The 12,770-nt window shown below is 45.9% G+C and overlaps 1 protein-coding gene across 2 annotated transcripts in view; it reads left to right on the top strand.

Moving 5' to 3' along the window:
* CEP89 (centrosomal protein 89) overlaps positions 1 to 12,770 on the top strand; it is a 95,110-nt gene that overhangs the window by 32,469 nt on the left and 49,871 nt on the right. For both annotated transcript variants that reach the window (XM_040329453.1, XM_040329452.1), the window contains exons 12-14: positions 1,599 to 1,714; positions 3,924 to 4,104; positions 6,231 to 6,398. In XM_040329453.1, the coding sequence (XP_040185387.1) occupies positions 1,599 to 1,714; positions 3,924 to 4,104; positions 6,231 to 6,398 (465 nt within the window). The remainder of the gene's footprint in view (positions 1 to 1,598; positions 1,715 to 3,923; positions 4,105 to 6,230; positions 6,399 to 12,770) is intronic.

Below are 12,770 nucleotides of genomic sequence, written 5' to 3' on the forward strand. Positions count from 1 at the left end.
CTATCTGCAACATAGAGAGCGTCCTGACTCTCCTGTACTCCAAGGGAGGGGGCGAGCACGACACTCCACACTAAATCTGTACCCCTCTGCTTGCCCTGACCCTGTAAGTCCTCTGCCACCTCTGACACTCTGGGTTCATACATTTTCCCTTCTTAGTAACAATGACAAGGAAATGGGTAGACCAGAATTGATTAAACCAATAAACCTTGTTTACTTGGTGAAATGGAAATGATTGGGAAGTCGACTCAAGTTTACAGTTCAGAATGGTATTTCTTATAGCAGGGTTGACATATTTGCTTGGAATCTAGGAGCCAGCTAAAAAAGTTAGGAGCCAGAAAACGCACCCCGTCCCGACGAGCTTGCGCGCAGAAGCGAACACATACGCGAGCATCGCCCGCATATGTAAACGGTGTTCAAACCACACGTGAGGTATCGCCGCGATTGGTAGAGCGAGAGCAATAATTCTAGCCCTAGACCTCCTCTGTGACTCAAAACATGCAACCTGTAGAATTTTTTAATTGTCGCCTATGGAGATTTTAAAGGGTAAAAGTTTGTCGGCATTCCACGAGCGGGCGCAATTTTGAAGCGTGACATGTTGGGTATAAATTTACTCGGCGTAATATTATCTTTCATAATATTAAAAAAAAAATGGGGATAACTTTACTGTTGTCTTATTTTTTTAATTTAAAAAAGTGTAATTTTTTTCCCAAAAAAGTGCGCTTGTAAGACCGCTTCGCAAATATGGCGTGACAAAGTATTGCAACAATCGCCATTTTATTCTCTAGGGTGTTAGGATAAAAAATATATATAATGTTTGGGGGTTCTAATTCGAGGGAAGAAGATGGCACTGAAAATAGTGAAAAATGACATTAGAATTGCTGTTTAACTTGTAATGCTTAACTTGTAATACCAACGGCCACCACCAGATGGCGCCAGCTCACACAAGGAAGAGCTGGGGACTTCCAAGCCAAGTCGCCAGGAGGCTATTTCTAGTCGCCCTGGCGACCGGGATTTGTCGAGCCCTGTCTTATAGGAATGTTATCAATAACTAAATGGCAATCACATATCCGTATTAAACATTCAATAGTGAGGACTATAATCTCTGTACACAGCAAGGCACATACAATGCCTATGTATCTGACATAGGGGGGGGCGACTGTACCCATAGGTCCTGTTTGTCCCCTAACAGCATGTTGCAATAGAAATGCATGGATTGTGGGAGGTGAAATTTTAGTTTTCAGATTAGAGATTTGGCAAAAATAAGACGCATACGTGAGATACCGTAACGCTCCCTAAAATGAACTTTCATGTATTTTCTACTACAAATTTGAGCTGAATAAACTTCTAACCAAATACTGTATCATGGGAGCGCTTTCAGAAAATCTGTAATGTTTGGAGGTTTTACCCAATCTTCAGGCCTAAAATTATTTTTTGAAGGTGTGCAACAATGTCTCTGCCAGTGAACAAGACCAGCTCTGTCTTCCTCAGCTGCTGGAGGGTTTTATAGTTCCATGCATGCAGTCAGGATTGGATTGTAGTTGTCTCATATTTTTCTCTGTGAGGTGCTCAGATCACGTTCTTATGATTTGTCCTGGCAGGGAGATGCTGCAGAGTCAGAATAAACTTCTCTCGGAGGAGAACACGGTCCTGGTGGGAAAGCTGGAGGTCCACGAGATGAAGAGCCGAGAGGGTCACGGAAAGCACCTGCAGGAAGGTGAGGTCATCTTTGCACCGCCCACATTTACCTCTATTCTAAGCCCCTCCCATGTCTATTCTAAGCCCCTCCCATGCCTATTCTAAGCCCCTCCCGTGTCTATTCTAAGCCCCTCCCGTGTCTATTTTAAGCTCCTCCCGTGTCTATTCTAAGCCCCTCTCGTGTCTATTCTAAGCCCCTCTCGTGTCTATTCTAAGCCCCTCTCGTGTCTATTCTAAGCCCCTCCCGTGTCTATTCTAAGCCCCTCCCGTGTCTGTTCTAAGCCCCTCCCGTGTCTGTTCTAAGCTCCTCCCGTCTCTGTTTTAAGCTCCTCCCGTCTCTGTTTTAAGCTCCTCCCGTCTCTGTTTTAAGCTCCTCCCGTGTCTGTTTTAAGCCCCTCCCGTGTCTGTTTTAAGCCCCTCCCGTGTCTGTTTTAAGCCCCTCCCGTGTCTGTTTTAAGCCCCTCCCGTGTCTGTTTTAAGCCCCTCCCGTGTCTGTTTTAAGCCCCTCCCGTGTCTGTTTTAAGCCCCTCCCGTGTCTGTTTTAAGCCCCTCCCGTGTCTGTTTAAAGCCCCTCCCGTGTCTGTTTTAAGCCCCTCCCGTGTCTGTTTAAAGCCCCTCCCGTGTCTGTTTAAAGCCCCTCCCGTGTCTGTTTAAAGCCCCTCCCGTGTCTGTTTAAAGCCCCTCCCGTGTCTGTTTAAAGCCCCTCCCGTGTCTGTTTAAAGCCCCTCCCGTGTCTGTTTAAAGCCCCTCCCGTGTCTGTTTAAAGCCCCTCCCGTGTCTGTTTTAAGCCCCTCCCGTGTCTGTTTTAAGCCCCTCTCGTGTCTGTTTAAAGCCCCTCCCGTGTCTGTTTAAAGCCCCTCCCGTGTCTGTTTAAAGCCCCTCCCGTGTCTGTTTAAAGCCCCTCCCGTGTCTGTTTTAAGCCCCTCCCGTGTCTGTTTTAAGCCCCTCCCGTGTCTGTTTTAAGCCCCTCCCGTGTCTGTTTTAAGCCCCTCCCGTGTCTGTTTTAAGCCCCTCCCGTGTCTGTTTTAAGCCCCTCCCGTGTCGGTTATAAGCTCCTCCCGTGTCTGTTATAAGATCCTTCCATGTTTATTATATAGAAAGTGATGTATAAGAAGCCTTTTAAATCCCAAGTGGTAACTTAAATTATTTTGATTGGTTTAAAGTTGACCTCTAGATGATCCAATATGGGAGATGGTTGGGGGTCTGTGTGGTTGAGGAGGAGTGGGGCAGGGGGAGGAGAAAAGTGTCCGCCATAATGTCGCAGTACCGAAAAAAAATCGCTGATCGCCGCCATTACTAGTAAAAATGCCATAAAATACCCCCTATTTTGTAAACGCTATAACTTTTGCACAAACTAATCAATAAACGCTTATTGCGTTTTTTTTTTTTGTTTTTTTACGAAAAATATGTAGAAGAATATGTATCGGCCTAAACTGAGGAAAAATTTTTTTTTTCTCTTTTGTTCATAGACGGACACAGCCTTCATTGACCTTAGGGTTATGCTTCTTACTCTCCTGGTAGGAAGAAGCATAACCCTAATGTCAATGAATGCTGTGTCCGTCTATGAACTCAGAGAAATTTTACGATGAGTACAAAAATCCTATTTTTTTATATATATTTTTGGGGGATATTTATTATAGCAAAAAGTAAAAAATATTATTTTTTTTTCAAAATTGTCGCTCTATTTTTGTTTATAGCCCAAAAACTAAAAACCGCAGAGGTGATCAAATACCACCAAAAGAAAGCTCTATTTGTGGGGAAAAAAGGACGCCAATTTTGTTTCGGAGCCACGTCGCACGACCGCGCAATTGTCAGTTAAAACGACGCAGTGCTTAATCGCAAAAAGTGCTCTGGTCTTTGACCAGCAATATGGTCCGGGGGTTAAGTGGTTAAGTACAAGTTCACTTTAAAAGTGAGGGTTGCTCAGCTTCACTTTAAAACTTATTAACATAATGCAGGAAGAAAGATTGCGGCCCGGCGTTGCTGAGCATGTAACATATTATTACACAGATAGCGTGTGAATGCTCTGAGGGGTACATTAATAGCCCCCATCCATCTTTGACTCACGCCGGCTACGTAGCAGAATACTTAAAATGCGATATTTGCATCCTGGGTGGCAGCTTATTGATTTCCAAGGCAGAACAGGAAATTGGGCAGAAAAGTGACCTTGTCATGCACAACCCCCGGGTCTGCCATAGATTTAATATTACTCTTTGGCTTGCCTGCAGTCTCCCAATTAACGAAGCAGCTAATGACTCTGGAAGCTGCGAATCGCGGCAGCGAAGGGGCGCTCTTAGAATTACAGAAGCAGCATGAACTTCTACGCTCCAAGTGCAACGAGTTGAAAGCAGATGTGGATGGCAGAGTTGCAGCAGAGGAGCACGTTGCCATGGTGAACGAATTAAAAAGGTAATCGCTCCCTCCGCCCCAGGTAATGAGTACTAATGTCTTCATCAACATTTAAAAGCTTTATAGCCCCCCCCCTGAGGGGAAAAATGGTTCCATAACCGGGGTTAAAGGTCAGAATTTATTAGAAGGGTAATGTTTGAGCTGCAAAAAGGGGGGGAATCTCTGAAAATAATGATTGTTGTCTCAAAGAGGAAAAGAACATTTTTAAATTTTTGTATCGACCGCAATAAAAATTACGAAATATATATATATTTTTTTTTTTTAATCAACCAATCAATACTGCATTAGCATAGGAATTGTTACATTACTATACAGTGGAACCTCGGATTGCGAGTAACGCGGTTAACAAGCGTTTCGCAATACGAGCGCTGTATTTGAAAAAAATCCTAACTCGGTTTGTGAGTGTTGTCTCGCAAAACGAGCAGGATTCAAGCCAAAGCCGTGTGCAGTACCGCGTTTGGCCTGAGGTGGGGGGGGCGCCGGAGCCGTGCGGAAATGCATGGTAAGACATGGAAATACTCAGTTTCCGAGCTTTTCAGAGGTTTGCCGAGGTGTCCCCTGGCCTTTTTATTTTACCCATGGTTCCATTTTAAGATCTTTATTTTTATTTTATTTTTTTAATTTAATTTTTTAACCACTTTAAAACCGCACGCCGTCATATGACGTCCAAAAAGGGGATCTGTTATCCCGGGTGGACGTCATATGACGTCCTGTACTTTGTGCGGGGATATCTGAATGATGCCTGCACCTAGAGGCATCATTCAGATATCATTTTCTTCCGGCGGCGATCCTGCGCACCGTAAGAACGATCATAGCGCCGGTTCCACCTCTTGATCGTTCTTATAGGCGGCGGGAGGGGACATCCCCCACTCCTCCCGCCGCCATCTGGTGCTTTTCCGGGCTCTCCCGTCCTATAGGGGGCCCGGAGAGATGATCGCCATCCGCCGGATGTGCAGCATAGAGATGACTGGTGACCAGATGGTCACCAGTCATCTCTATGACCGTCGGAGGCTCGGGCGCGATGTGATGACGTCACGCCCAGGTACCCGTAAGTAAACAAACCGCAATTGTGGCTAGTAAGAATGAGATCTGTGGGGTTTTTTTTTCACGATCTCATTCTTTCCAGCCTGAAGGAGAGATGTGAGGTCTTATTGACTCTGCATCTCTCCTTTAAAGAGGACCTGTCACACACTATTCCCATTTCAAGGGATGTTTACATTCCTTGTAATAGGAATAAAAGCAATCAAATTTTTTTTTTTTTTTTAAAGTGTAAAAAATAAATAAATAAGTAAAATAAAAAATAAAAAAAACTTAAAACGCCCCTGTCCCCGGTAGCTCGCGCTCAGAAGCGAACGCACACGTAAGTCCCGCCCACGTATGTAAACATCGTTCAAACCACATGTGAGGTGACGCCGCGTGCAACAATTCTAGCACTAGACCTCCTCTGTAACTCTAAACTGGTAACCTGTAAAAATGTTAAAGCGTCGCCTATGGAGATTTTTAGGTAACGAAGTTTGGCGCCATTCCATGAGTGTGCGCAATTTTAAAGCATGACGTGTTGGGTATCTATTTACTCAGCGTAACATCATCTTTCATATTTTACAAAAAAATTGGGCTAACTTTATTACTGTTTTGTTATTTTTTAATTCATGAAACCATTTTTTTTACAAAAAAAAGGCGTTTGAAAAATTATTGCGCAAATACCGTGCAAGATAAAAAGTTACATTTTATTCCCTAGGGTGTCTGCTAAAAAAACATATATAATGTTTGGGGGTTCTGAGTAATTTTTTAGCAAAAGCATGGTGGTTTGTACATGTAGGAGAGAAGTACCAGAATAGGCCCGGTATGGAGGTGGGGTTTAAAGCCCTGTATTGAAGTGGTTAATTTATTTATTTATTTTTTATTATTTTTACCATTTTTTTATTTTATTTATTTTTTTTATCTTGTTTTGACTGGCACAGAGGCTAACGTGCGACTCTCTTTTAATAAAGTATGACTCCGTGTCATGTTTTTCTCTCGAGCTCCAAGTCAATGTCGCACAAAATTGAACCGCTCGGAGGGTAATGAGCATTTGTGTCTGTTTCACAAATAAAAATGTTGGCGTTTGATGTGCTTGTTTCCGGCAGCCAACTGCAGCAGCAGCGGAACGCTAGTGAGAGAGAAGCGCGTGAGATGATGGACAAGATCAGAGATCTGCAGACCCACAAAAAGACTCTTCTGCTCCAGAAAAATGAATTTGTGTCCGACAACAAGATGCTGGAGGCCGAGCTGGAGGCAGTTCGGAAATCCAATAGGTTGGCTTTTTTTCCCCTAAAGAGTTTAATATTTTATATATAGTAAAAATGTATATTCTTGAAGGGCCTATAATATACAGCTCTAATATATATATATATATATATATATATATATATATATATATATATATACAGCTCTTGATTACTGCAATTCCCTTCTCATTGGCTTACCGCTCCATACTCTAACCCCCCTTCAATCTATCATGAATGCTGCAGCCAGACTTATCCACCTTACCAACCGCTCTGTCTCTGCTACTCCCCTCTGTCAATCCCTCCACTGGCTTCCGCTCACCCAACGAATTAAATTCAAAATACTAACTACAACCTACAAAGCCATCCACAATTCTGCCCCCTGCTACATCACTGACCTTGTCTCCAAATACCAACCTAATCGCTCTCTTCGTTCTTCTCAAGACCTCCTGCTCTCTAGCTCTCTCATCACCTCTTCCCATGCTCGTCTACAGGACTTTTCCAGAGCCTCTCCAAGCCTATGGAACTCCTTACCCGAAACTATCCGTCTATCTCCTTCTCTTTCAGCTTTTCGAGGATCCCTGAAAACCCTCCTCTTCAGAGAAGCCTATCCTACCCACATCTAACAACTGTATCTTAACTTTGCCCACCTGATCACCCCCCACATCTACTACCCTCTGTTCCACTTCACCCTCCCTTCTAGATTGTAAGCTCTAACGAGCAGGGTCCTCTGATCATTCCTGTATTAAATTGTACTATAACTATAATGTCTTCCCTTATGTTGTAAAGCGCTGCGTAAACTGTTGGCGCTATATAAATCCTGTATAATAATAATAATAATAATATATATATATATATATAAAATTAAATATTATTATATTTAATATTATTATTATTATTTCTAATATTATGATTATTCAATATTTATATAGCGCCAACAGTTTGCACAGCGCTTTACAATATAAAGGGAGACCATACAGTAGCAATACAATTCAATACAAGAGGGTTAGGAGGGCCCTGCTCCTGGGAGCTCATAATTAATAGGGAGGGTCTGGTGGAACAATAGATAATAACTGCGAGGGATGAATTCATGGGAGAAATAAAAGGTTATTGGCTGAAGGCATTGTAAGCTCTATTTGTGGGAAAAAAAAGAACGTCAATTTTGTTTGGGTACAGCGTCGCACGACCGCCCAATTGTCAGTTAAAGCGACGCAGCGCAGAATTGCAAAAAAATGCTCTGGTCAGGAAGGGGGTAAATTTCTTCCGGGGCTTAAGTGGTTAAAGAGATTGTAAACTTACATATGTTTTTATTTTTGAAATAACAAACTTGTCTATACTTGCCTTCTCTGTGCAATGGAATTGTCACTGCCTTTGATTGACAGCATTGGGAGCCAATGGCTCCCAGTGCCCCAGCAAAGCCAGTGAGTCCCGAAAGTGGAGGGAGAGAAGAGTTGCAGACGTGCACGGCGCTGGTTAAAATGAGGGCTCAGATAAGTAAAAGGGGTGCTGATGCCTAAATATTTTTCTTTATCGTACATCACGGGACACAGAGCGGCATTCATTACTATATGGGTTATATGGAGTACCTTCAGGTGTAGACACTGGCAATCTCAAACAGGAAATGCCCCTCCCTATATAACCCCCTCCCATAGGAGGAGTACCTCAGTTTTTCCGCCAGTGTCTTAGGTGTTAGTCATGGTTTAGCTTGCCTCCACATCCTTGGGATTAGGTGAGCTAACCGGTTCTGTCCAAAAAAGCCTCAGCGCTAAAGTGGTCAGTAACCGGACCCCAAACCCTTGGGGTATAGCCCATAATGCTTTTCTTTTTAGAGAGCTGGACCCTGGGCCCAGAACTTAGAAACCTTTGGGTGCCTAATGTTTCTGTTGCCAGAGTGCTATATGGGCCCAGGACAGTGGATCCTTCATAGGAACCCAGGGCCTGAAGGTCTAGACATCCCCACCGAGATGGGGGAAGATTGGGCCTCTTGCTTGGCAAAGTCCTGCGGCATGGAGCAGGTAAGTGAGGGGAAAAACTTGCGGAACTTGGTTCTTAGCAGGTTTTTTCTGGGGGGTCACAGGGGACATGCCTAAAGTTATGCACTGCATCTGGCAAACTAGTCACATATCATAAAGATAGGATGGCTCTATATGTATTATTCCCCATAAGATGTGACCTCCCTTGTAGTGTTGGAAAAGCATTGAGTGGGGCCTGTGATATAAAAGTATATGTGTGTGTCAGAGAGCTGTGCTTACCTGCAAGCCTCCAGGCGATGCTCCATTCAGTCTTCCTCCTCACGGCCTGCAGTTTGCTGGAGCAGAGAGGTCCCTTCCTCCCAACCCCACCCCCCCCCTGTCGGGAGGGGCATTTCCTGTTTGAGATTGCTGGGGGGGAAGGGCGGGTCAGTGGCTTAAGGAAGGGGCGGCCCTTCCTTGTTTGTTCCATATAGCTCATTCAATACTTTGGAACTGAGGAGGAAAGACCAGAACGGCAAGCACGGGGCGCCGAGGACACACAGTGGCCAGAAAGAATATTGCAGTCTTCAGAAAGACTGTTTTCAAGCCTAGGAATAGGCTGTTTCTTTTCCATCTCATAGTTTTTCTTGCAATACTACTCAGGGGGACAGAATGTTTTTTCTTTCCTAGATTTGAAAAAAAAAAAAAAAAAAAAAAAGTGTCATCTAGGGGAGAGGAAGCATTTTTTATCCCCCAAACAGGTGTTTGGGCATTTAACTATTTATAAGTCCCAGGTACCAATAAGTAGTAGGTGTACCTCGGTATTGTACCATGGCATCAAAAAACAAGGGTACAAGAGGTGGGGATTCCCCCAGAGAGTCTGAGGTCTCGGACAATGCTATGCCGCTGCTTTCCCCACAGGGAGCCTTGGGGCCATCTGGGGCTGGAGCTGACGCGGGTCAGTCCAACCCTAAGATGGTCACGGAGGAGGTATTACTCACCTCTTTAAAAGAGATGCAGAAAAGCATGGGTAAAATGATAGCCGCAGCTATGCGGGGCAGTAAGCGGAATAGATCTCCGTCGCCCGAGCGCGGACCCTCAGAAGAGGAGGTCCTTTCCTCAGGGGAATTGGACGACCTCTTGGACAAGGACCAAGTAGGTTCAGGGATCGAAAATCCGGATACAGAGGAGTCTGGGGCAGTCTCCCTGAGGGAGAGCTGGTGGATTCAAGGATTGTCGGACTTGGTCCATAGGGCATTCAACTTGCCAGTACCAGATCTCCAGGTATCGACGGTTTCAGCTTTGGGCTCACTGAGGGCGCCTCAAAGCAATGCTGTGTTTCCGATCCATCCTCTATTAGAGGGAGTTTTGTTCCAAGATTGGAACAAGCCAGATAAGATCTTCTTACCACCTAAGAAGTTCTCTGTCCTATATCCTATGGAAGAAAAATTTTCCAAAAGATGGGCTACTCCTGCAGTGGACGCAGCCATCTCATGTGTTAACAAATCGTTAACATGCCCTGTAGAAAACATACAGGTGTTCAAGGATCCAGTTGATAAGCGCTTGGAAGCACTACTTAGGAACTCCTTCACTACTGCAGGGCAGTAGTACAGCCAGCTGTGGCTGCGATTGGGGTCGCTCAAGCATTATCGGATCAATTTAAGCAGATGCTTAAACTTATTCCTGCCCAGCAGGCAGAAGAATTTTCGGATGTCCCTAAGGCCATATGTTTTACGGTAGACGCAATCAAGGATTCTATCCAGCAAGCGTCACGTTTATCGTTATCCCTTATCCATATGAGAAGACTCTTATGGTTAAAAAGCTGGGAGGCTGAGCCCCCATGCAAGAAGCTCCTGGTAGGGTTCCCCTTCCATGGAGGACGACTCTTCGGAGAAGACCTAGATAAATACATTCAGACCATTTCAAACGGCAAGAGTACTCTCTTGCCAACTAAGAAGAAGGTTCAGGGGCCTGCGTTTAAACGACAGTATTCCCCTGGGCAGGGGCCCTCTAATGCCAAGCAGTATCGACGGCCTCCTGCAAAAGCAAACTTCGGCTTCAACAGCAAATCACAAGGACAGGCTGTTAGAGGCAAAAGGCAGTGGTTTCGCAAACCAGCAAAACCAGCCCCCAAGCCAACCTTATGAAGGGGCGCCCCCACCCACGAAGGTGGGGGGAAGGCTGCGACTCTTTTCAGAGATTTGGGAAGCCAGCATTCCCGACGAGTGGGTACGGTCTTCCGTGGCCACAGGCTACAAATTAGATTTCCTAAGGTTTCCTCCTCCTCATTTCCAGGAGTCGAGGATTCCAAACGATCCGCCTCGGATTCCGGCCAGTCCTGGAACAGGGGCTGGGTTTCTACTCCAACCTATTCATCATCCCCAATGGAGATGTCAGGCCAATTTTGGACCTAAAGATGGTAAATGCATATCTAAAGATCCGCTCATTTCGGATGGAATCCGTGCGGTCAGCAGCTGCCACACTCCAGAAGGACGACTTCATGGCGTCCATAGACATAAAGGATGCCTACCTTCATGTTCCAATTTATCAGCCACATCAAAGATATCTACGCTTCATGGTGGCTTCGCGTCACTTCCAATTCGTGGCGCTTCCCTTCGGGTTGGCTACGGCCCCCCGGGTGTTCACGAAGGTCCTAGCTCCGATCCTAGCCAAGCTAAGGATCCAAGGGGTCACGATCCTAGCATACCTGGACGACCTCCTAGTCATAGACCACTCGTCTCCCGGCTTGGAGCGAGCAGTGGCCCTCACGGTCCAATACCTCGAGAGGTTCGGCTGGGTCCTAAATCGAGAAAAGTCAGCTTTCCAGCCCACAAGGCAGTTGGAATATCTCGGCATGAGATTAGACACAGAACAACAAGGAGTGTTCCTACCTCTGAGGAAGGTAAAAGCCATCAAGGAATTAATCCTACTGGTTCTAAGCAAGAAAGAACCGACTATTCGCCTATGTATGAGGTTACTAGGCAAGATGGTGGCCACGTTCGAGGCGGTACCATACGCCCAGAGCCACACTCGCATCCTACAGGCAGCCATCCTGTCAGCATGGAGCAGAAGGCCACAGGCCTTGGATATCCCGTTGCCGCTCTTATCAAGAGTCCGACAAAGTCTGTGTTGGTGGTTAGACCCTCAGAATCTACTGAAGGGGAAGTCTTTCAGCCCAGTGGCTTGGAAGATAGTGACCACAGACGCCAGCCTGACGGGCTGGGGAGCAATTTTGGATGGTTGCACTCGCCAAGGTACTTGGGCAAAGCCAGAGAAGCAGTTGCCCATCAACATCTTGGAGCTCAGAGCTGCTCGACTAGCCCTCAGGGCTTGGACGTCAAAATTGCAGGGGTTCCCAGTGAGAATTCAATCAGACAATGCCACGGCCGTGGCATACATAAATCACCAAGGGGGAACCAGGAGTCAAGCCGCTCAGAGAGAGGTGAGCTTGATTCTCCTATGGGCAGAGGCGCATGTGCCCTGCATATCGGCAATATTCATTCCAGGAGTGGACAACTTTCAGGCGGACTTCTTAAGCCGCCAGACTCTATGGCCGGGGGAATGGTCTCTGCATCCACAAGTCTTTCAAGCACTCTGCCAAAGATGGGGAGTGCCGGACGTGGATATCATGGCATCGAGACTCAACAAGAAACTAGACAGGTTCATATCCCGCTCAAGGGATCCGATGGCCTGCGGAACCGATGCGTTGGTTTGCCCTTGGCATCAGTTCAAACTTCTTTATGCGTTTCCCCCGCTCCAGTTACTACCCCGCCTGCTGCGCAGGATCCGGGTGGAACACATACCAGTCATCCTGGTAGCTCCAGCATGGCCCAGAAGGGCATGGTACTCACTCATCCTAAAGATGGTAGTGGGAGACCCTTGGACTCTTCCTCTACGGCCAGACCTGCTATCGCAAGGTCCGATCCTCCACCCTGCCTTACGGCATCTAAATTTGACGGCCTGGAAGCTGAATCCCTGATTCTCAGGGGTAGAGGTCTGTCTCAGAAAGTAGTCTCTACCCTAATCAGAGCCAGGAAACCGGTCTCTAGGGTGATTTATTACAGGGTCTGGAAGGCCTATGTAGGCTGGTGTGAGTCCAAGCGATGGCTTTTCTCGCAAATTTACCATCGATAGAGTATTAAGTTTTCTCCAGCTAGGAGTGGATAAAGGATTGGCATTAAGCACAATCAAAGGACAGATTTCTGCTCTGTCAGTGTGGTTTCAGCGGCCGCTGGCCACCCACTCGCTGGTTAAGACCTTCCTTCAAGGGGTCTTACGTATTAGACCTCCAGTTAAATCCCCGCTTTGTCCGTGGGATTTAAATCTTGTTCTGTCAAGTTTACAGAAACAACCGTTTGAGCCGTTGGCTGAAATTCCTTTGGTTCTACTGACAAGGAAGTTAGTATTTTTGGTTGCCATAGTTTCCGCAAGAAGAGTTTCGGAGCTAGCG

Source organism: Rana temporaria, chromosome 11 (genome assembly GCF_905171775.1).
Source record: "Rana temporaria chromosome 11, aRanTem1.1, whole genome shotgun sequence".
Taxonomy (NCBI): domain Eukaryota; kingdom Metazoa; phylum Chordata; class Amphibia; order Anura; family Ranidae; genus Rana; species Rana temporaria.